This window comes from Drosophila ananassae, chromosome 2L (genome assembly GCF_017639315.1).
Source record: "Drosophila ananassae strain 14024-0371.13 chromosome 2L, ASM1763931v2, whole genome shotgun sequence".
NCBI lineage: Eukaryota > Metazoa > Arthropoda > Insecta > Diptera > Drosophilidae > Drosophila > Drosophila ananassae.
This window is the reverse complement of record NC_057927.1, coordinates 14360300-14382583: the sequence shown is the minus strand read 5'-3', so window position 1 is coordinate 14382583 and position 22284 is coordinate 14360300. Positions and strand designations below refer to the sequence as shown.

The window sequence follows — 22284 nt, the reverse complement described above, 5'->3', positions numbered from 1 at the left end:
AAAGTGTGTATCTAAGTGTAATGCCTGATAATTGAAAACAAGCTGGCAGATTGAGATACCCGTAGAAAGGCAAAGAAGCTGTTAAAGTAACAACTGCAAGTGGCTCGAGTGCCTCTAACGAGCGGCCCCTTTTCCAGTTTGTCTAGTTTTCGAGTATCTGAGTATCTACATACATAGAAATTGGGGCTCTTACCTCCCGATTCCACCCCTGCCAGTGCTGTATACGGCTGTGTATGAGCTGGGTATAGTATGTACTTTTAAGTTGTCCTTCAATCGAGTCGATAGTTTCGCATCCTGCCAAATTTGAAAGGGTCTTCAGCTGAATACACGGCCCGGACAAATATTAACTGAGTGCTCAGCTCAATGGGGATAGAATATGGACAAATATTTGATTTATTTAAGAACGGATTGGGTTCACCTGGGGGTGCAGTTATGAGTCTCTTGTGAATGAATTGATTGATTTTAAAGCTTAAATAAAAAAAGGCAAAAATTATAAAACAACATTTATCCACTTAAAATAAATTATATTTTAGATAATCTAACATAAATTTATTTTCCATGTGTAACAGATTATGAAATAAAATGCCACAAAAACTCTTCAACTAATTTAATTAAATGCAAATAACGAATCTATTTTAGTTCATGAATCCTTTTCCTCTCTGCGTTTTATTATTTAAACCAATATCAGTTTCCAGCTAACGAGTCTGACTATTTAATTAGCAACACTAGCACATGGATGAATGCAGCAAACAGATTAAAAAAAGGGAATCCTTTTCACTTAGCAATAAAGTAGGTTTCGTTAATTAAATTGATGTGGCCATTTATGGTTGAATTTCAGTCATTTCTGGCACTCCGGGTGCTCGTGGCACGTCGCTTTGCAACCGCAGAGAATATTTTGTCATGTCGGGTGACATTTATCACAGCAACATCCGCAACATCCACGGCATCCACGCCATCCGCAACATCCGCAGGACGAAAAAAAAATAGCAAGTTATTGACAAATATCAATTTGATGCAGTGGCAGCGTTTTTCGTCTAGCGGCAATATGATAAGCAGCATTTGCCTGACGCTGATTGATGGCGGATTCGGGCGGGGGCGTGGGCGTGGGCGCTTACCAAAAGTGAATTTTTGGCTCTAACTGCCACGTCCTCGCACCATCCCATCGCTCCGACCCATCTTCTGAATTTTCGCTTTGATTGATGTGCAAACAAAATTATTTCGCTGCATACTCTCAGGCGGGCGCATTAAAGCAGTGGATGGAGTTTAGTGTGGCAGTGTGTTTGCATTTCACACTGCTTGCTCAAGCATGGTGTTCGATGGGGGCGTGGCGAAAGACCTTCGTCTAATGCCGCTCGCCATTAAAATCATCTTACCTTTGCTGCTTTTTCCTGTTTTTTTCTTAGACGGGGGGCGGAGTCGCATTAAAAATTCGAATATATTTCGGTTAAACGAGGCAGGTAACGGCAACATTGACTAAGCAGTTATGAAACTTGTGTGTTTACTCACGAATTTCAAATACACTGACCAGTTTTAGAATAAATATATAACAGAATTGAATATTCTTTAATTTTTATTAAAAATAGAGTAACGTTCAATAATATCTTTAAACTTATGCTCCAAAGATAAATTCCAACAATACTTAGACCCCATATTTCAAGATCTTAAATCTAGAGTAATAAGCGAGATTTCATTTTGTGGAGAGCCCCCCATTACTACCGTAAATATCCTATTCCTTGATGTCAGGACCCTAGCGAGAATATTAAAAAACGGAACAAAATTTCAATTTACTCTACGGTACTCAAAAAAAAAAAACACACCCGAACACACACCATCGAGGCTGCGGCTTTCCCATTACATTTAACTTTTCTCGCCTTATATTTTATTCAAATGGCTCCACATTATTATTTTCTTCTTACTTTCGTTTTTTGTTTTGTTTGGTCCTCCGCGCGGCAGGATAACTCGAGCTGCTTGAGTGCCTGACATTTTCGCATTTTGCTGCCGTTAAAACCCAAATTGCAGAGGAGAACAACAGCAAGAATGCGGCCATTATTCTGGAGCTCCTTCCTCTCTCCCACCACAATGTGGTGTCCTGGCAGCTTGGCGCACCAATTTTCCAGTTCAAGTCCAAGCCGAAATGTTAGGAGCTCGGACTGATGGTGGGTCAGATGGACAAGTTTTTCATGGCCATTAGGTAGGTCTACCTAGATCTCTCGTGTGCCGACCAATTTGAATAACATTTTCGTTCAGACACGAGCTCAGGTGCTAAGCTTACGTATAATGAGAATGTACCATCTACACTGTATATTATACATATATATATATATTATTTACCCCCCGAACAATCGGATCAGCCAAGTTCTAAGTGAATTTAAACTGAGACCGCACAGGAAAAGTTTTCATTTCTCGGGCTCTTTGGGCCTCGGTGGACATTAATTGAGTTACACCGAGAGCACAAGGCAACAAAATTTCATTACGCATACGCCCCGTTGCCAATGTTCCAACGTTGCATGACCAGCAATATAAAAAACACAAAACGGCCGAGGCAGAGGCAAGAGTTCGTTCAAAGTTTGTCCGGCAAACGTCATTAGTTTTAATAATATTTAAGCAACAAACAAGCCAAATAAATTGTGTCCTTGCACAGGACATACAGAAACGGGAGTCATGGCAGACACAACATTTGTTCGGCCTGTCCGCCTCTGAAATTAATGAGGAATGACATTCGCTTTTTCTGGTCGAATGCACTCGAGCCACCCAGCTGATTTGCCACGTGAGCGCCTCCAGCTGCCACGCCCCTTTCTATGTGCCATTCATAATGGAGATAATTAAATTACATTCCCGTGACAATTATCGAAAACTCTGATTAAACTAATTACCACGAATTTGTAAGCAAATTACAAATGGAAAGTAATTGAAATTCGAATTCCCTAGCATTAAAAAGTGATTTAGATTTTTGCTTTAAAGGGAAATTTAATTTCACTCATTTTGATTAAAAGGAAATTGACTTTCCAAATAATAAAGAAACTTCCCAAAAATCATAAAAAAAAATCAATGGACTCAATCAAATTGTTCTATTAATAATGCAGCCTCATTAACTGATTATTAATTTGGGCCAAAAACTTTTTAATTTCTCTGATTTGGCTGAAGGCTGTTTCCGTTACTTTCTCGGAACTTTGTGTGGCGCAATAATTCCCGAAAATCTGACGCCCAATCGGCGAAAATAATTTGCATAATAAGTGAGAAAGCGTCTGGGGACTGGCACCGAATGGGAAGAAGCCTGCCTAATAGAAAAAAAAAACGCGAAATCTGAAAATAAATACTGTACATAAATTATGTGAATAAATAAACAAGACGTTCCGCAAACGTGTTAATTTGGACTCTGACTCTGTGCAACTTTCTAAATTAATGCATACCCATACAAATACATTTCTGTTTGCCTTCCGCCATTTTGTTTTCCCGACCATTTTTTTTCAGTTTTGGTTTTTTCTTCACTCGTTTGGGTTTTCTTTTCTTCTAATGCTCCTTGTAAAATGTTGTTTTGGGTTTTTAGCTGCGCTTTTGTTTTCCTTCCCTGTTTGCGCTTCAATTAACAACAACTTGTTACAGACGCAAATTGAACTTAAGCTTTCAAATTTAAATAAATAAAATAAATGCCGTGCTAAATGAAAGATTCAAAAAAGCAAGAAATTTGAGGTTGAGTGTGATTTTCATTTTGGCTCAATTGGTCTTGCTTTTGCAAAAATAAAGTGAAATACTCGCCTCTACAACTCTGGGTGTTAATTTCGTTGGAATTTATTTTGGTTTTACAACATTTACAGGTGAGGGCGCCTCACAAGCCCATACATACTAACATACATGACGTATACGTTACGTGCTAACCAGAGTGTGGGAAACTGTCAAGTGCCACGCCCTGTTGGGGGCAATTCCTGTCAGCCACAGGCCGTTTTGAAATTTCTGAATTTTTTATAGCTTTATTTCAGAGAATCGTTGAAATTGATATTAATTCCATTTTCTGGCCAACTGTAAGTTGATACTAACTTCATTTGTACCTTTTTGACCTTTTTGTAAATAAATTGAATTTTCGTTTTTTTTTATAGGTTTTATTGAAATCAATAGGTCTAATTTTGTTTTCTTTACAATTTCTATCAATTTAAATATTTCTTATAATAATACAGATCTTTTATAATTGCAGGGCTTAATTCCTTATTCATTTTTCAAACGATTTGAATTTGCATACCGTTTCGTATACTGTCTTTGCTGTAATTTAAAAATAATACTCCCTTACAATCTGCAATGTTTATTAAGACTAATAGTTTATATTGCTTCCAATTGGCTACAAAATATCGAAACACAAACCATCTCGTCTACAATATAAGCAATATCCATTTGAATTGTATTGGATATTCCATTCATTTCGATTCGCATTCGAATCGCAATCCCATCGCATATTCATTGAGGGGGGAAGAAAAAGTGCAGCCATAAACGAAAATCGCAGCGATTAGCTTAAATTGCACAGAACCTTCAAAAGGACCCTCCAGCTTAGCACACCCATACAACCACACACACATAGACACACGCACACTGAAACACTCATACAGACATTGCACAGACAATAAACCAATAAACGAAAGCCATCTGAGTGACCCATAAAAAGGGGGGCGGGAAGGAAGGTGGTTGGGAGAGGTGGTAAGCACAGAGAGAAAATATTGGAGGGAAAAATAATATTTGTATTTTTAATCTTATAAAAAAAGCCGAGGCTTGTTCCGAGGCTTATACAAATTCTATACTGTCCTAAAATGGTGCATATTCCTGATAAATAAAATAGTTGGTATACTGATCTAAATGGAACTTCCCTTTCTAATAAAAGCAGCCATAAGCACATATAGATTAACCTTCAACGAAGGATAACAATTGTGATTTATGTGAATATAAAATATTTTTAATACTTTGTAAAAAAAGGTAAAAGTTTTAAACCACAATATACAATATGCTCGATTAACCTCCATTCTTTCATTAAAGTTACTTTTTAATCATATCTGACATATCATGGCATGATCCAGGATAAACACCCCTTTTTTTCTCTCCGTGCTGACCAACAAATGTGCAAATTAAGTAGCTTAGGGATTGACATAAGTGTAAGTGCCCCACAAATGATGCTGCGATGGATTCTGATGCTGCTGTTGCTGGTCCTGCTGTTGGGATTGCAAGTCCTGCTGCTGCTGCTGCTCCTGTGGCGAGGGGACACTCAAGGAGACAGGCGGTAGGGGCGTGTAAGGCTGCTGGGGGCCAAAGTTTGAGTTTTGATTGGCAGAGGGATACCCCAAGTGGTCGCAGTAGGCAGCGTACTCCACCACCGGCTGGGAGCTGGCACTGGAGCAGGCCGAGGACAAGGAGGCGGAGGAGTTCAAAGGCGGCGAGTGATGCAGCGACTGCTGGTGATGATGGGGGTGGTGCTGGTGATGCGTCATGGGTAGCATTTGATCCATGAGATACTGGTCAATTTCCTTGGGATCGATGTCAGTGGCTGGCTTGTAATTTAAGGCTCCACTGGCCTGTGACGCCGCCTGCTGCTGCTGTTGTTGCTGTGGTGGTTGCTGCTGCGAGTCCGATCCAAAGTTGCCGCCAGTTGCAGTATAGGAGGAATAGCCCGGGTAATTCACCCGACCGCCGGCATATCCGCCGCCATAACCGTTAATGTTCTCCAGGAAATCCATTTCCTGACCCGCCTGGCCTCCGCCTGACCCGCCTCCCTGGTAATTGACCTCACCCAGGGCCGCGTACTCCCGTCCTGCATCCAGCAAGACTCCATAATCGTGGCCAGCATTTGCAACCGGATCGCTGAGTTGTCTTAGCAAAAGGCTCGAGTTATTGATGGCTGGAGCTGATTTCGCGCTCGAGGAAGCCCCACTGTACGGCGTGGCCGGGGGCGTTAGCGAGGACAGGGAACTGGTTGTGGAACAGGGTGAGTCCATGCCGGGCTCGCTGCCCAAGCTCAATCCCTGCTCCATCAGGCTGGCCGCACAGGCACTGTTCAGGGACTTCATGAAGGCCTCATTACTGAAGACATCCGAGCCGGTGGTGGCGTTGGAGCTCGAGCTGGAGCTGGTGGGGCAGATGATGCCCAGACTGGGTGCCGTCGACTTGCCAGTGCGCCTCAGGCCGTTTGTTGTGGCCGAATTGGAGCTTTTCTGCCGCGAACTTGTGGTCGCAGTTGCGGAAACTAAATCCGGAGTAGGACTTCCCGCTGCCTCTCCTCCCGCCTGCTGTTGCGGTGCCATTACACGGGCCTTTTTACGCCTCGGCTGGTATTTGTAATCCGGGTGCTCCTGCTTATGGGTCATTCGAAGTTTTTCGGCAAACTCCATAAACGGCTTCTTGTCGCTGTCCTTAAGATTTCTGCAAAATCCAATAAACGATGTGGAATTAGTTTTTATTAATATTGGTTTTAAAAATTATATTATAGTATGGCCTTTAGAGCAATCTTTTTTAAATGGAAAAAATATATCGCTGCCAGCCAGTTTAATTGGAATTTATTTATGGATCTACAAATTGGTTCGCCTTGCAATCCCAATTAGTCGAATCGGATGCTACACTTTCTTATCAGCCGAAGACTACACTTCTTATCGCCCATCGCGCTGAACTGTGAAATTTTAATTTCAAGCCCGGCAATATTTTATTACAAACAATATACATATATGGTGCATATATGTGGTACATACATATGTACATGAAACCAACGCCGATCTGGCGATTTGGTCTTTGGCCTGACATCTTGACATTAATCAGGGACGCGACATTTGCGGCAAGTTTGTGATTCATGCAATCGGAAATGCCATATATTTTTAGTCATTTCTGTGAATCGGGCTAGACTTGGTCTCAATAGGTCAGACTCGCTTCTTTACACTGCTTTAGGAGCCTCAGATTTCCACTTCATTGCGTAGTGTTTATTTTCATTTACTATGGCTTTTCCTTTTAATTTCTATACCAGACTTTTAGAAGCAAAGCCTCTTTCCTCTCAAGGCCCATGTCTAAACTTTGAGAGGAACCCCGACTAGCTCCCACTCCCGTCTCCTTGAGGCTTCTTTGTCTGTCCGAGAAGTGGAGCTTATAAAAGACACTTCCCAAGTGGTGCATGCCCCGGCGTTTATGCTGCCAGAGACGTGCTTCCTTGGCGCTTCTATACATATATATTTTTTCTGATTTTCTTGGATCTCTGGACATCTGGAGAGGTACATGGATGCAGGGTACTTACTTCCACAGCTTGCCCAATGATTTGCTTAGCTCCGAGTTCTGAAGATGAGGGTATTGCTTGGACATGACCCTTCTGGCGGCCTGGGCCCAGACCATGAAGGCGTTCATGGGGCGCTTGATGTGCTCCTTTTTTCTGTCGGTGGGTGCCCTGCAGGAAATGAATAAATATAATAAATTAATATAGTGTATATTTTATCAAAAGGATTCCAGAAAAGCAGTACAAAAAATGGGCTCTAGAAAAAATGTCTTTGTTCAAATCTGTATTGCAAGTCTGACTTGTTGGCCGGGTAAATAAGTTCCAAGTTAATTGCAAAAAGACGTCCGCGGAAAACACTTTTCCTCCACAAAAAAGAAACAACAAGGAATAATGACAAACTTAAAATTGCAATTAAAACTTTTATTTGCCCGACGGCAAATAAAATAGTGGTAAATAGGAGGACAAGGAAATGAGGAATGGAATCAAGGCCGGCGACCAGAAAAGTTCAAGAATGCAGTCAAAAATGAACTTTTCTAGAATGAGCAGTTCGAGCCATGAAAGTAAAGTGCGAATAAAAGCAATCGGGAAATTCTCACAGAATAGTGTTTCCCAAGTACCAAGTACTTGCTACAAAATTTATAAAAAAACAAAAATGTTTCTGTATAGACAACTGCAAAAAACATAATAATCCTTTGAGTGGTTGCCAAAGAACTCCTGACTTTTCAATAAAGCGAAGGGACTACTATTTCGTTCCACTCTTTTTCCAAATAATTCAATTGACAGAAAAGATTTGAGCTCGTTTCAATAAAACAGACGAGGCGAAAGGTAACATCAATCCCGCAATGTGGCAAAAAGGCAAATACCTCAAAAGAAAATTAAAATATACTCTCACTGAAAGAAATTCAACAAAATATTAGGCCAAAATAGGCAAAAATATCATTTTTTTTTAAACTTTTTTTATGCAGGTTTTTTTAGTGTAACTAGTCCATCATGAGAAGAGCACCCACAACATTGTCTTTATCTATATATTCATTTTTATTTGGCATGTCGAAGCACCCAGGAATACAATGAAGACAAAAATTCAATCAAAGAGATAGGCGTGCCAGGAGGCGTGGCTGGGATGGTATCCTATATGGCACCCTCTGGGTTGCCCACCTTTTTCGGAGCCATGTTCTATATTGAATTATTTATCCTAAGCAAACATGATCAGAGCAGAGATTTGTTAGGTAAATCTTTCAATTGAGTCGTGTGTGTCCTTGTAGTCCTTGTAGCCTTTTTAGTATGAGTGCTAATGCTTCAGTGGGTGAGTTTATTTGATATGCCTGACTGTATTCTATGCCTGCCACAAAAAGTCCAACTCAGCACAGGACAAATGGTAGAAACTGTCGTCAATCAGACCCAATCAATAAACAGGTGTTCTCAGGTGGCCCGAGTTACTCAACTCTGAGCACTCAAATTGAAAGCAAGCTCAGCAGATATTTGCACAAATTAAAATAAAAGCAACGAGTTTACTAGGCACCAAATGCTTTCAAATGAAATCTGAACTCCATCACTATTTGATTTAAGCGGCTCTTTAAATTAAACATAATCATACTTATCTTTGGATCTAACTAATAGCAACCAAAATTATATTTTGAACTAATTGATCAATTAAATTTTAACTGTTCAAGCGAAAAATTGTCCCAAAAATCTAATTTAGTGGCCTACGAATTCAGCTTAAAAAGAACAATTATTTTTTGAACTCTCTTGTGAAGTCATGATGTGTTCTAAAATAACGTTTATATTAAAAGTAGCAATTTTCCTATATTTTATAGAGGAGGTGAGGTACTAAATTATTTATATAATATTTATAACTTATAAAATATATGAAATAGATCAAATCACATTTTGAATTTTCTAACGTAAAGTGTATAAGTGAGGACAAAGAGTTTTCTGACTTTGAATATTGCTTTTTAAAGTCTGTAAATCGTACCTACAAATACGCTCATGTAAAAGTGAAGCTATACCAAACTCTAACACTAAAATAAAGGTACGTTTAAGTTGCTATAATATATATATAAATAATTAAGTACACTTTTTCTAGATAAACGTGGCATTGTTTAAACGTTTTAATGGCTATCGACCCTTCATGTATAATGTCACATGTGATGTCTGCCGTTTTCTGAAGAATCAGAATCCAATCAAATCCGATCTCATCTTTAACTGGTTCCTTCAATTCTTTAAGAATACATCAAACATGATTCATCCATGTCCCTTTGACGTAGGTATCCTGTTGATAAATTGACACATTTTTACTTTAAATATATATTTATATTCAGCACGATCTTGAAGTCTTACTTCCTATTAGTTGGGCATATCATCAATTTACTATCCTTCCATTTCCCGGTGGCGATTATATGGTGGAAACACAATGGTTTGCATATGACATAAGGCGCGCCACGGTGAAATTCTATGGCACGCTTTCATAAGTTTTAAAATATGTTAATATTAGTATTGAATCAATTGAACAAAAATGTTTTTTTTGGTCTTCAATGGGTTTTATGAATCTTTAATATTTAATAATAGAAAAATCAAATTGGGGTAAGAAAAATATCTTATATCATAGAAGTTTTCTCTTTATAAAGTTTTTTTTTAACTATTGATTTCACACACTGGCAGATGGTATTGCCATTAGTGTTACCCCAATTTTCTGATTCTTCGATAATACGGCAATTAACTTAATTAATGTTCTAGCGGAAAATTGAAACCACAGCGTTTAGTGGCATTCCTAAACAGAATATTGAAATATTTTATTCAGTGCAAGAAAGATGTGGAAGCTAGCGTGTCTGTTTAAAACATTTATTTTCCTTTATATGATCCAGGAGGTTAGGAATGGTATACCTCTATATAGAATCATATCTATAATCAAGTAATATTTCAGATCTCATCACATTTCGAGTTTACTAACTTCAAGTGTAAAAGTGACGATGAGAAGTTTGCAGAAATCGAAATTTGTCAATTAAAGTCTATAAATCGAACCTACAAATATGCTTATCTAAAAGTGAAGTTGCACCAAACGCCAATTACGAAAGTAAAGGTAAGTTTATGTGCCACAATTATTATATTATGTTTAATTTTGGTTTAGGTAAATTTGGCACTATTTAAACGCTTCAATGGATATCGACCTTTCATGTACAATATTACTTTTGATGCCTGCCGTTTTCTGAAGAACATTTATACTGGTTCAACAGATCTTATCATTAAATACTTTTATCAATTTATAGCGACTACTTCAAACATGAATCACACGTGTCCTTATGACGTAAGTACCTTTTAAGAAAATGTGGAATTTAATTGTATTCAATACTCTGTCACTTTCAGCACGATATTATAGTGGTTCTTCCTATTAATGTAATGGATAACCAATTTAGTAAAGTCCTTCCATTTCCCGAAGGCGATTATATGGTGGGAACACATTGGTTTGCAAATGACATAAGGCGCGCCGCGTTAAAATTATATGGCACGCTTTCATAAATTTTAAAATATTTGAATATTATTATTAAATCGATTTAAAACAAACAAAATATTTTCCATGCATCTTTAATGGGTTTTTTAAATTTTTTTTAATATAAACTTTTATTATTTTTAAATATTATACATCAATCAAATCGGGGTAACGAAAATACCATTGTATCATAGAAGTTTTCTCTAAATAAAGTTTTTTTTTTGACTATTGATTGGCAGATAGTATTGCCATTATTGTTACCCCAATTTTCTGATTCTTCGATAATACGCCAATGAACTTCATTAATGTTCAAGCGGAAAATTGCATCCACCGAGTTGTGTGGTTTTAAAAACCAGAATATTTAAATATTTTACTTAGTGCAAGAAAGATGTGGAACCTGGCGTATCTATTGAAAACAGTTATTTTCCTATATCTGATCCAGGAGGTTATGAAGGATATATACATATAGATAGTATCATATCTACAATCAACTAATCTTTCAGATCTCATCACATTTCGAGTTTACCAACTTGAAGTGTACAAGTGACGATGAGAAGTTTTCAGAATTCGAATATTGTCAATTAAAGTCCGTAAACAGAACCTACAAATATGCTCATGTAAAAGTGAAGTTGTACCAAACGCCAATTACAAAAATAAAGGTAAGTTTCAGTGCCACAATTCTTACACGAGTATTTATTTTTATTCTAGGTAAATGTGGCACTACTTAAACGCTTCAATGGATATCGACCTTTCATGTACAATATTACATTTGATGCCTGCCGTTTTCTGAGGAGCGTTTATAGCTCCACACCGGATCTTACCATAAAATACTTTTATCAATTTGTAGAGACTACTTCAAACATGAATCACACGTGTCCTTTTGACGTAAGTACCTTTTAAGATGATGTGGACTTTAATTGTTTTCAATACTCTGTCACTTTCAGCACGATCTTGAAATAGTTCTTCCTATTAGTATAGTGGACAACCAATTAACTAAAGTCCTTCCATTTCCCGGGGGTGATTATATGTTGGAAACACAATGGTTTGCATATGATGTAAGGCGTGCCATAATGAAAGTTTTTGGCACTGTTTCATACATTTAAATACATTTTGATTTTTATTGCGTCTTCAAGAGGTTTTGTAAATCTTATATGTATGAAATATGAATCGTATATAAGTTATTTTTATTCTAATACAGAATTTTCTAAAACACAGATACGTATAATATATATATCATACATAAATCATTGCTTATTTTAAAACAACAACCAAAGTGGAGTACGAAAAACCTTTTATCATTAATTCCTGGATAATAGATCAATTAACGTATTAAGTGCTCTAGCGGAAAAATGCTTCTAAATATACATTAATGCATTAAAAAAGTTAAGTTGCTAACCTAAACAGAATATTTAAATACTTTACTTAGTGCAAGAAAGATGTGGAAGCTGGCGTGTCTATTTAAAACAGTTATTTTCCTATATATGATCCAGGAGGTAAGGAAGGGTATATCTATATATAGTATCATATCTATATTGAACTAATATTTCAGATCTCATCACATTTCGAGTTTACCAACTTCAAGTGTAAAAGTGACGATGAGAAGTTTGCAGAATTCGAATTATGTCAATTAAAGTCTATAAATCGAACCTACAAACGAACGAACCGAAAATTAAGAAAGTAAAGATAAGTTTAGGTGCCACAATTCTTACACGAGTATTTAATTTTAATTTATTGCAGTTAAATTAGCACTACTTAAACGCTTCAATGGATATCGACCTCTCAAGTACAATTTTACAGTTGATGCCTGCCGTTATCTGAGAAGCGTTTATATCGGTTCAACAGATCTTATCATTAAATACTTTTATCAATTTCTGGAAACTACTATAAACATGAATCACACGTGTCCTTATGACATGAGTACCTTTTAAGATGATGTGGACTTAAATTGTTTTCAATACTCTGTCACTTTCAGCACGATCTTGAAATGGTCCTTCCTATTAGTACAGTGGATAACCAATTTACTAAAGTCATTCCATTTCCCGGGGGCGATTATATGGTGGAAACACAATGGTTTGCATATGACATACGGCGCGCATAAAAATGTTTTTTTTTGCGTCTTCAATGGGTTTTATGAATCTTTAATATTTAATAATAGAACAACAATCAAATTGGGGCAAGAAAAATATCTTATATCATAGAAGTTTTCTATTGATAAATTTTTGATTTTTTAATTTTTCATTTAACATACTAGCCGATGGTATTACCATCAGTAGGGTAACACTAATGATTCGGAATAAAATTCCGATTCTTCAATAAAATGCCAATTAACTTAATTAATGTTCCAGCGGAAAATTACATCCACAGCGTGTAGTGGCATTCCTAAACAGAATATTTAAATACTTTACTTAGTGCAAGAAAGATGTGGAATCTGGCGTGTCTATTTAAAACAGTTATTTTCCTATATATGATCCAGGAGGTTAGGAAAGGTATATCTATATATGTCTAGTATCATATCTATAATGAACTAATATTTCAGATCTCATCAAATTTCGAATTTACAAACTTGAAGTGTACAAGTGACGATAAGAAGTTTGCAGAATTCGAATTATGTCAATTAAAGTCTATAAATCGAACCTACAAATATGCTCATGTAAAAGTGAAGTTGTACCAAACGCCAATTACAAAAATAAAGGTAAGTGCCACAATTCTTACACGAGTATTTAATTATAATTTATTGTAGTTAAATTTGGCTCTACTTAAACGCTTCAATGGATATCGACCTTTCATGTACAATATTACATTTGATGCCTGCCGTTTTCTGAGGAGCGTTTATAGCTCCTCAAAGGATCTTACCATTAAATACTTTTATCAATTTATAGAGACTACTTCTAACATGAATCACACGTGTCCTTATGACGTGAGTACCTTTTAAGAAGATGTGGACTTAAATTGTTTTCAATACTCCGCCACTTTCAGCACGATCTTGAAATGGTTCTTCCTATTAGTGCAGTGAATAACCAATTTACTAAAGTCCTTCCATTTCCCGGGGGCGATTATATGTTGGAAACACAATGGTTTGCATATGATAAAAGGCGTGCAATAATGCAATTTTTTGGCACTATTTCATACATTTAAATACATTTTGATTTTTATTGCGTCTTCAAGAGGTTTTATAAATCGTATATGTATAAAATATGAATCGTATATAGTTTATTTTTATTAAAATAATATTACATATAAATTAAAATTTTGAGTTGTCTAACTTGAAATGTACTTCAATGTAATTGAAATGAATTTAAGACCTCCAATTAAAGTTTGTAAGTCGAACGTAGTTTTATTAAAGTCAAGTTTTACCCAACTCCAGTTATAAAAATAAATGTAAGTTTACGTTCGAAAATAATGATATAATGATAAGTGCTTTTTCTAGTTAAATTTGGCATTAGTAAAGGCATTTGTCATTTAAAAGCATTTGTCATTTTCAGATCGATTTTGAAATCAAATTCCCATTAGCTTGATAAATAACCATTAACCAAATAACTTCCATGTGCCGATTTTTGCCGAGAATTTATGATTCAAACAATATGGTTTGCCTACGATACAAGATTCATAATATTATATATTTCTCAAATTTAAGAAATTAAATAAACAATCTTCGACAAATGGTAGTATTTGAGTTTGGTGTATTTTAAAACTCGTTTAAATACTTTTGTCAGCCTGTTTTCGACTGTGCTTAATTACGAGTATGGCCGAGCTTATTAAGCGATTAAAAACGCAACCGGAGGCCAAATGGCGGCTTTGGCTTGGTGGCTCAGCCGTTATCTGCCCCTTGGTATCGTCGGCGTCTTGCCACCGCCCCTGTTATGCCAGCCCCCTGCTGCAGCAGCCTCCTCCTGCGATTTACATGCAACTCTCACGCTTGACAGCACGCTAATCAGAATCAAGTGATGTTCGTTTTGCTGCATTCACATCTCTGACGCAGGAGGTGGTGCACCCTTACCCTCGGATCTTGCATTTTGCCCCCAGAGTGTATACTTGGGGCACTTGGCAATTCAAGCACGTCTTCATTATTTGTTGTTGTTGTCGTTGTTGCTGTTGTTGCCGCTCTGGTTGCACTCGGAGATGCGCAAATCTCATTAAGTGATATCTTCAAGTGGCCGTTAGCTCATGAGCAAATATGAGAAACGAGCGGCAAGTCTGCCAGGAATTTTTGAATTTGTAGCTTTCCATTTTTGTTATTTTTTTATTTTTTTTTTTTTTGCGCATATGCCAAAGATACAAAGATACTTTGGCTTTTGTTGCGCATCTTTTATCAGCAATGGACCATTTGGCGCTTTTGTTATTAAATTGGATTGAAGAGAAGCTTGCGATGGAGCAATGGAGTAGGATGTCGACCACAACGTTTGGATCCCCAAATATTTACAGCTTTAACACACAAAGTTGTAAACGAAAAATTTCCATTTTTAACGCCCATTTTCATTTCCAATTCGTAAGAGCATGTCAAGTTGGGGACAAATGCGCCTAATTAGCAGCCGAGACGTCTCAGCGATTTTCACAAGTTCACAAATATGAAATGTATCTAACAGATACTATGCTCGGGTAAACAAATTGCAGCCGCCGCAGTTCGTTGTGTTTTCCTTTTTATGTCTTATTTGCTTAGGCAGTGCCCACATTTTCCCACGCACTACCAACTACCAACTAGCAACTGCCGCCGTCGCCGCTTTTATGATACTTTTCTCAAACACATTTTGTTTTCGTTTTCTCGGCTGTTACCTTGTCATTTCAGATACATTGAGGAGAGCATCCAACGGATGCAGTTGGATATGTATTCATATTATATATTTGTTCTGCGGCTTCTGGCCTTTCTTCTTTCAAGTTTCGGACGAAAAGGTGGTCAAATATCCAAGTCGAGGGAGGGGCAACCTTGCTGATAAGGCGATAAGGTGGTGGTAGAATTTTGGAAAATGTATCTCAACCATCAAGGGGCGTTCTGCTACCGTGAGAGGTGCATCTGAGTTTGCTCAGCTTTTATTTCTGTTTAGCAAGTGCACTCTGAAATTAGTTTGAGTTATTTACAAATCTGGGGTAATCCTAATTCTGGGGTAATTTAAGGCCTCTATATGATACTAAGAAGGGTCAATTATAGTCTTTAAACACAAAAATTTCCTGTTTGAATCCTTAACTTTATTTTTCCTCAGTGTTACTCTTATTTAAGTTTGGTTGGTTTTGGTAACAAGATAAACATCTCGGCCTGACTACTTAGCTTTGGTCAGGGATCAATGGGAATGAACAAACCTATTGGTAACTTATCAGAGAAGCCCATGAAGCATCCGCACATGGCGACCTCTTCAGAATCATGGACGCTCATTGTTGGCCCGATTCGCTTTTTAAGCTTTCCCTTTCGATTTAAGCCGCCTCTTGGCCAACTCGTCGGCAACTGCCCGCCTTTCTGCCACTTCATCCGGAGACCATTCTCTGTTATCATTTCATTTGGTGATGCCCCTCCACATCGACTTCCACATCCATTTCCCACTTCCACTTCCCACTAACATTTTCATTTTCTTGTTTTTTTCAATTTCCAAGTCAATTTATTTTTACAGCGACCGTGCCGCACTCGAGCCAAGTGTCAGGGGAGGAGTGGGCGATCGGGTGCAGTACATCCGACCCCAAAAAGGACACGTATTCCCAGTGCCTTTGTCCATTGACCAGGCTGGGAGGAGGGGGAACTCGATAGGCGTCAACCGTTTGGGCGGCATAGGCGAAAGGGGCGTGCCAATGGGGCACGCAATGAAGAGCGACAGTTTAAGTGGCGTAGAAGAGCTGAGCACTGTAGAGCCCTGCATCATTCTGGGCTACATCCTGGCCTGGCGGTTATACGGCACCTCCATCCTCCATCCCGGCAACAACGAACAATCAATGCTATGCGATGTCAGCTGGATATGTGTCCCTGACATTTGATGATTGTCATTCGGTGGCCCTGAATCAGTTGCTGGCCAAAAATTACACTAATCAGCAGATATATATATATTTTTGTAGGACTATGTAAGTTTAAAAAAATATTGACTACCAGAACTTATTTCAAAATTTTTATACTCTCTTACATCTTTTATATAAGTTATCGTTTAAATCTTGAACGCCTTTTCTTACTTTTAATCAAAGTGTGAAAAGACATTAGTTATATACTTCTAGCTAAATAATAAATATCAGATTTGAAGCTAAAATTATTCCACATTTAATGACTCATTTATAGCCCTAAGCTTCAAAACGAGTTTAAATATTTAAACACTGAGAAGCAAACACATTTGTATACAACTCGTGACATGATTCATGAAAAAAAAAATAATAAAATGTATTTATTAGTTTACGTTTAATTTTAAGTTTGAAAAATATTAGCCTGCTTGTTAGTGTAATCGATATACAAAGCTGCGCGAATTTTTGGTAACTCACAAAAATGAAAAACTCTCCCACTCCGCCACACCTATTTACCCGCAGGCGATTTTCCGTCCGTATCCGTTGAACATTTCTGAACGGAGGATATCCGTGGGACGGCGGAAACCGAGGAATAATCGCGTGGGTGTCTTCTTCCATGCCACAGGATTCTCTATGTCAATCAAATCCGTGGGAGGAGGCACAACCGCTGAACTAAACTGAACCGAGCTATTGAACCCCTTTTTAAACGGCACGTCGTTCGGATTTACGTGGAAATGTACTTTTGGTAAAAGCTTATGGCCGCCTCAAATATGCCTTCAATTTTATGCTAGAAGCGTTGTTTAATATTTGGAAAAAAAAACACAAAAAATATACAAAGTTAACTAAAGTTTGGAATACCCTTTTATTTTCCAGTTAAACAAATATCACTCATACGCAACGTGAACTCTGCCACTACAATGGTTACATATTATGGGATAACTCTTTTAATATATTTTTAAAGGGCATAAATAATTTCCGTAAATATCTTTCTCTATACTTGACAGTTGTCATTTCTTTGTCAAGCTGATTTCCGGCTAAATTTGGAATTCTTTTACAAAGTACCCGTCAGGAAAAACAAAAAAATGGCAAAGCTCCCTTCCCAACTGGCGGATTTAATCACCGAATCCTTTTGAGCCTCGATGGCTTAGGCTTTGTCTCAGGCTCACAATGTACCATCGCCTTGGCTCAGACGCATTTAGTGGCTGGCAATGTTTGGGCCATTGTCGCGCTTACCTGGTCATAAAATTTGATGCCATCGATGGGGACTACAAAATGTCTATACCACCTCGGGGGGAAACAGAGGATGTTTTTGTGAATTCCAGGCTGCAGGCAGCGTTACAAAGCTCCCCAAAACGTAAAGTATGCAAAGCAAGAGTCTAGGCTGAAAACTTTTTGGCCAACACTTGTGGTTATGGCCACCGCAACGACACCCTCACATAGGCAACAAAAACAAAAAGGAGGAGCAGAAGCGGCATCAGCAGCATTGGCGGCAACAACAAAATCAATATTTGCCTTGTAAGCCGCACGTGTATCTCTGTACTTGTTGTTGTTGCCGCTGCACAAACTTTTGCCGGCCACCAGGAGCTGAGGTTGCTGCTCTTGCGGGCGGATTTCGAAAAATGGTACGAAAAGTGGCATAACAAAGGAGGGAAGGAGGACGGCAGTGGATACCAACATGAGGTGGAGCAACAGCTAGGAACATGTTTGCCGGCCTTGTCAGCACCAGAAAAACACCAGCACTGTAGATGCTATGGACCAATTTTAAAACAGTTTTCTCAATAAACTATATTTTAGACTGATCCAAAAAACTAGAAACTAGATAGTCCAAGTCCAAAGTCCAACATAAAACCAGTTACATGAAACCCCTTCTAAGACTAGTAGAACTTGCCCCACTGTCCCCCAGTTGATATGTTTCTGCGGTGGACCCCGCCGCACATGGTGGAGGAAGCTTCCTCCACCCACACACTATGGGACACGTTGTGTTTGGTTAGGCTGGCCGAGATGACTTGTTGGGGCCATGTAAATTGACTCGTTGACGAACTATTCTGTCTACTGGGATCGCATCGGATGATATGGGGACCGGACCGGACCGGGCTGGGAACCGAGCACCCCACCTGGTGGTAGCCCCTTGTGGGGTGTGTGATAACACCTCGAAACGGACCCGCCAAGATAAGCCAAGATATATTTATAATGTTAGCGACGCGTCGCCAAAGTCCTACCCGAAGTTCCAGCTCCTCCTCCTTAATAAACCTCATATCTAATCGAGGCGAGCAAATAGAGTAGGGCGCATAAGTTCCAGAGCTATTAGCTGGAAGGGGTTCCTTCAACATGCATGTGTATTATTTAATAACCAAACCTCAAATATATATACGTATATGATTTCTTTTATTTGTATGGTACGACGCCAGTCGTAATATCGCCTCAAGTGGCTTCGTATTTTTTATTTATTTCCAAGTATATTTCCTTTTCCATCAGTGATTCATGCGAAAATTATTTAACAAAATCAAATAGCAATAAAGTTGTCGAATTTAGCTTAGATTTCATATAAGCTTCAGAACAAAATCAGATAAAATATTATTAAAAACTTATAGAGACAAATTCTTTAAGAAATTAACCGATTTCGATTTCCCAGGCATTTCGAACAAGAGTTCTTCCTGAAACTCGTTTCCCACAAATGTTTATTAATTTCTAACACCATAAAATCACAATATATTTTCATAAAAAAGAGAAAATTAAATTATTTCAGCTTTAAGGTAGCAGGTAAAAATAAAAACAGAAAATGGCAGATGTCCCCATGGATTCCGTTGGCAATAAAAAACGGTATAGGAAAACAATTTCGCATCAATTGCTGCTGTCAATCAATGAGAAGAGTAAAGCAATTAAATGTATCTCCCACTCACGGTAACTGTATTTTTTCCCCATTTACAGGATTTAATTTGGAAGGTGACAGGGGGACATGGCAGACGTGAATGTGAGCGGAAAAGGGGGCCAGCGATGTGCATTTAAGCGATTTTAAGTGGAAATAAACAAGGCTCATAAAGCGCAAGGTAAACAATTTCTAGTGCGAGGGGGTGTCGTTTTTCGAGGATGGGATGGAGGTGGAAAATAGTGAATTGGGGAGTGGGGAAAGTGGAAGGGGACGACTGTGGACAGATAAAGGAAAGGAAATGGCGCTCATATCCTTGTGCAAACACACACGTGCTCTTGACAGCGCTTTCTGCGCATTTTGCAATGAGCAACAGCAATGGTTGCCAAGGGGGGCCGGCCGGGCAGAGGAGTAGGTGATAGGGATCTGTCAGTAGATGGCGGACCAAGCTAGCCCAAGGATGTTTGTCCCTGAACAGCTAAGAATAGTCCCCACTTTACTACACTAAGGGAAATGGATTAAGATTAACTTCTTAAAATGGTATACCAATAATAAAATATTAATCAATATATAATATTAGGATTTAGGATTGTAAATAGGATTCTTAAATTATTCAAAACATAAAATTTTATTTGCTAGATTTTTCCCAGTGTATCTCAAGCCACCAATAAGCGACAGTAACTGTGGCAAAACAAAGCGTGGCGCGGAGGCGACTGACAAACGCAGATAAGACCGGGACCCAGTCTGGAAGACCGGAGGTGGAAGTCCCTGTATTTGCTAATTGCCGGACAAACAGCTGCCAAGAGCTCTGGACCGTCGAGCTCCCAAGGATCCTCTAGCTGGGATGTGAACGATCCCGCGGGATCAGAGGGATCAGCCGACTACCGGCACTCGTGTCTTTCTCACGACTCCCAGCGGTCCAAAATACGGGGCAACCATGGACGACATAGTCAAGTGTCAGGCCGGTTCGCTTGGATTGAGATCTTGTGGAGCTTGTGGTTAACCCCTTCCGCCGGCTAAGCCCTCCGTATCCCCCACCCCCACCTTGTTAGCAGTTAGCATCTTAACGCTAAAAACATATTTATTCGCTTTTTATGCCTGAATTGATTTGTCGTCGGCGTCTTCATCTCGAACATTTTGTTCCTCGCTGGCACACATTTATTGAGGCCTGTATTTTGTATCTGGCGTCTTGTTATTGCCTTTTTCTATTATTTCTACCTTTGGCCAATTTGTTGGTAACAGCAGCAGCCAATACACATGTATGTATGGGTATGCCCACCGATGTTTGTTTGTCTAATATGTGTGAATGTGTAAATTCATTTATATTTACATATGCCGACAGATTCCCAATCGTTTCGTTCGCTTTTCTCCCACCAATATTTCGTTGGCCCCCTTTTCCCTTTGCGGTTCGCCAACTTTGTTTACCCAGTTAAATAAAAGAAAACCCCCATATACATATATGTATGTACACAAGTATTCCTACAAATAAGCGCTGGAAATTGTGTTAATCAGCGAACTCATCGAACTGGGCAAGGCGAAGGTTGAGCTTCAATCCATGGGACAGGCTTAGTCACTCAGGATTTTAGAATTGTGGCCTATAGGCCTTGCTCAGGATTCGTTAGGGTCCTTTTTTGGTCCATAAGTATTCATTAAACAATACACAATATAAATAAGAATTATAAATACCCCAACGACTCTTTTATATATACTAGATTTTATAAAGGAGCTATTAAATGTTGATGTCCTTAAGGAAAAGAGTATAACTTTTTATAGGAACTGTTCGATTAAATACATTCATATTTTTATTAAGCAAGTATTTCGATTTAGATTTTCTATTTCATAGAACTCCTTAAAGTTAACTCCCTATTTCAAAACTAGAAAAGGCTTAGATCTTACCCTCTAATATTTCCTGTAATATTTCTAAACTTACTTGGCGGAAGCCTGGACCAGATTCCAGTCATATCCTTCAAGGACCTTCATAACAGCACTGGTGATTCGTTCATCTTCTTTCCGGCCACCTTGTCCTTGGGCTCGTTTCTGTTCGGCTTTTAGGGCGTAATTGGCCAAAACCAGAGTCTCCACCGGCTTGGCCCGATCCTTGGCACCACCGGCACTCGAATTTCCACTCATTTTTGGCACTTTTGAAAAATCTCTAAACGTGTTTCTTTAACCACCGGCAACCAATGGCCACATAGAAGTATCTCAAATCTGGATCCGATCTTCCAGTATCAGTCACGTAGATCTCGGGATCTATGGGGCTTACGAATTGTACCGTTAAAGCCGAGACACGACGAGGTTGACGAGCAAACTGCGACTGATCTTGGGGATCGCTCGGCCCGAGCAGCTGTTGGCTGCCCCAAAGACGAGCTCGGAAGTAGTCGGATCGCCGGACGCTCGTGGCGATAAGCTCAAGACGGTGGTTGGCTGGATCGTTAGCCGGATCACGGCCAGGGGGATATTGTGGGGGAACGGAGGAGCTGGCGCTGGGCGATTGAGGGAGCGAACATAAAAATCGCGGTACGCGTGTAAACATTAACATGTTCATGTGAAATTAAAAAATAGGTGGCCCCAGAGCAGAATCGAAGATCCGATGGGGGTGCTGACTGCCGTCGACAAATGAGCACGGATTTTTCAGCCGAAAATATAAAGGCTCAACTATACCCTATACATCATAATATATATGATAACTGATTAGTATACAGATTTTAATATTAGAACAAATATAATACAAAATATTAGAAT

The 22284-nt window shown here is 38.8% G+C and overlaps 1 protein-coding gene and 1 long non-coding RNA gene across 2 annotated transcripts; one reads left to right on the top strand and one right to left on the bottom strand.

The window, feature by feature from the left end:
• Positions 1-4096: 4096 nt before the first annotated feature.
• Positions 4097-21862, bottom strand: LOC6501187 (ell-associated factor Eaf). The gene is made up of 3 exons (XM_001954684.4): positions 21473-21862; positions 7250-7396; positions 4097-6393 (listed from the first exon to the last, which is right to left on the bottom strand). Exons 1-3 carry the CDS (start codon positions 21670-21672, stop codon positions 5115-5117), a joined length of 1626 nt encoding a protein of 541 aa, XP_001954720.1. The 5' UTR covers positions 21673-21862; the 3' UTR covers positions 4097-5114.
• LOC123256993 lies at positions 12353-16711 on the top strand. The gene is made up of 3 exons (XR_006506882.1): positions 12353-13185; positions 13246-13626; positions 13686-16711. It is a non-coding gene; the product is annotated as an uncharacterized LOC123256993 (long non-coding RNA).
• Positions 21863-22284: the final 422 nt, after the last annotated feature.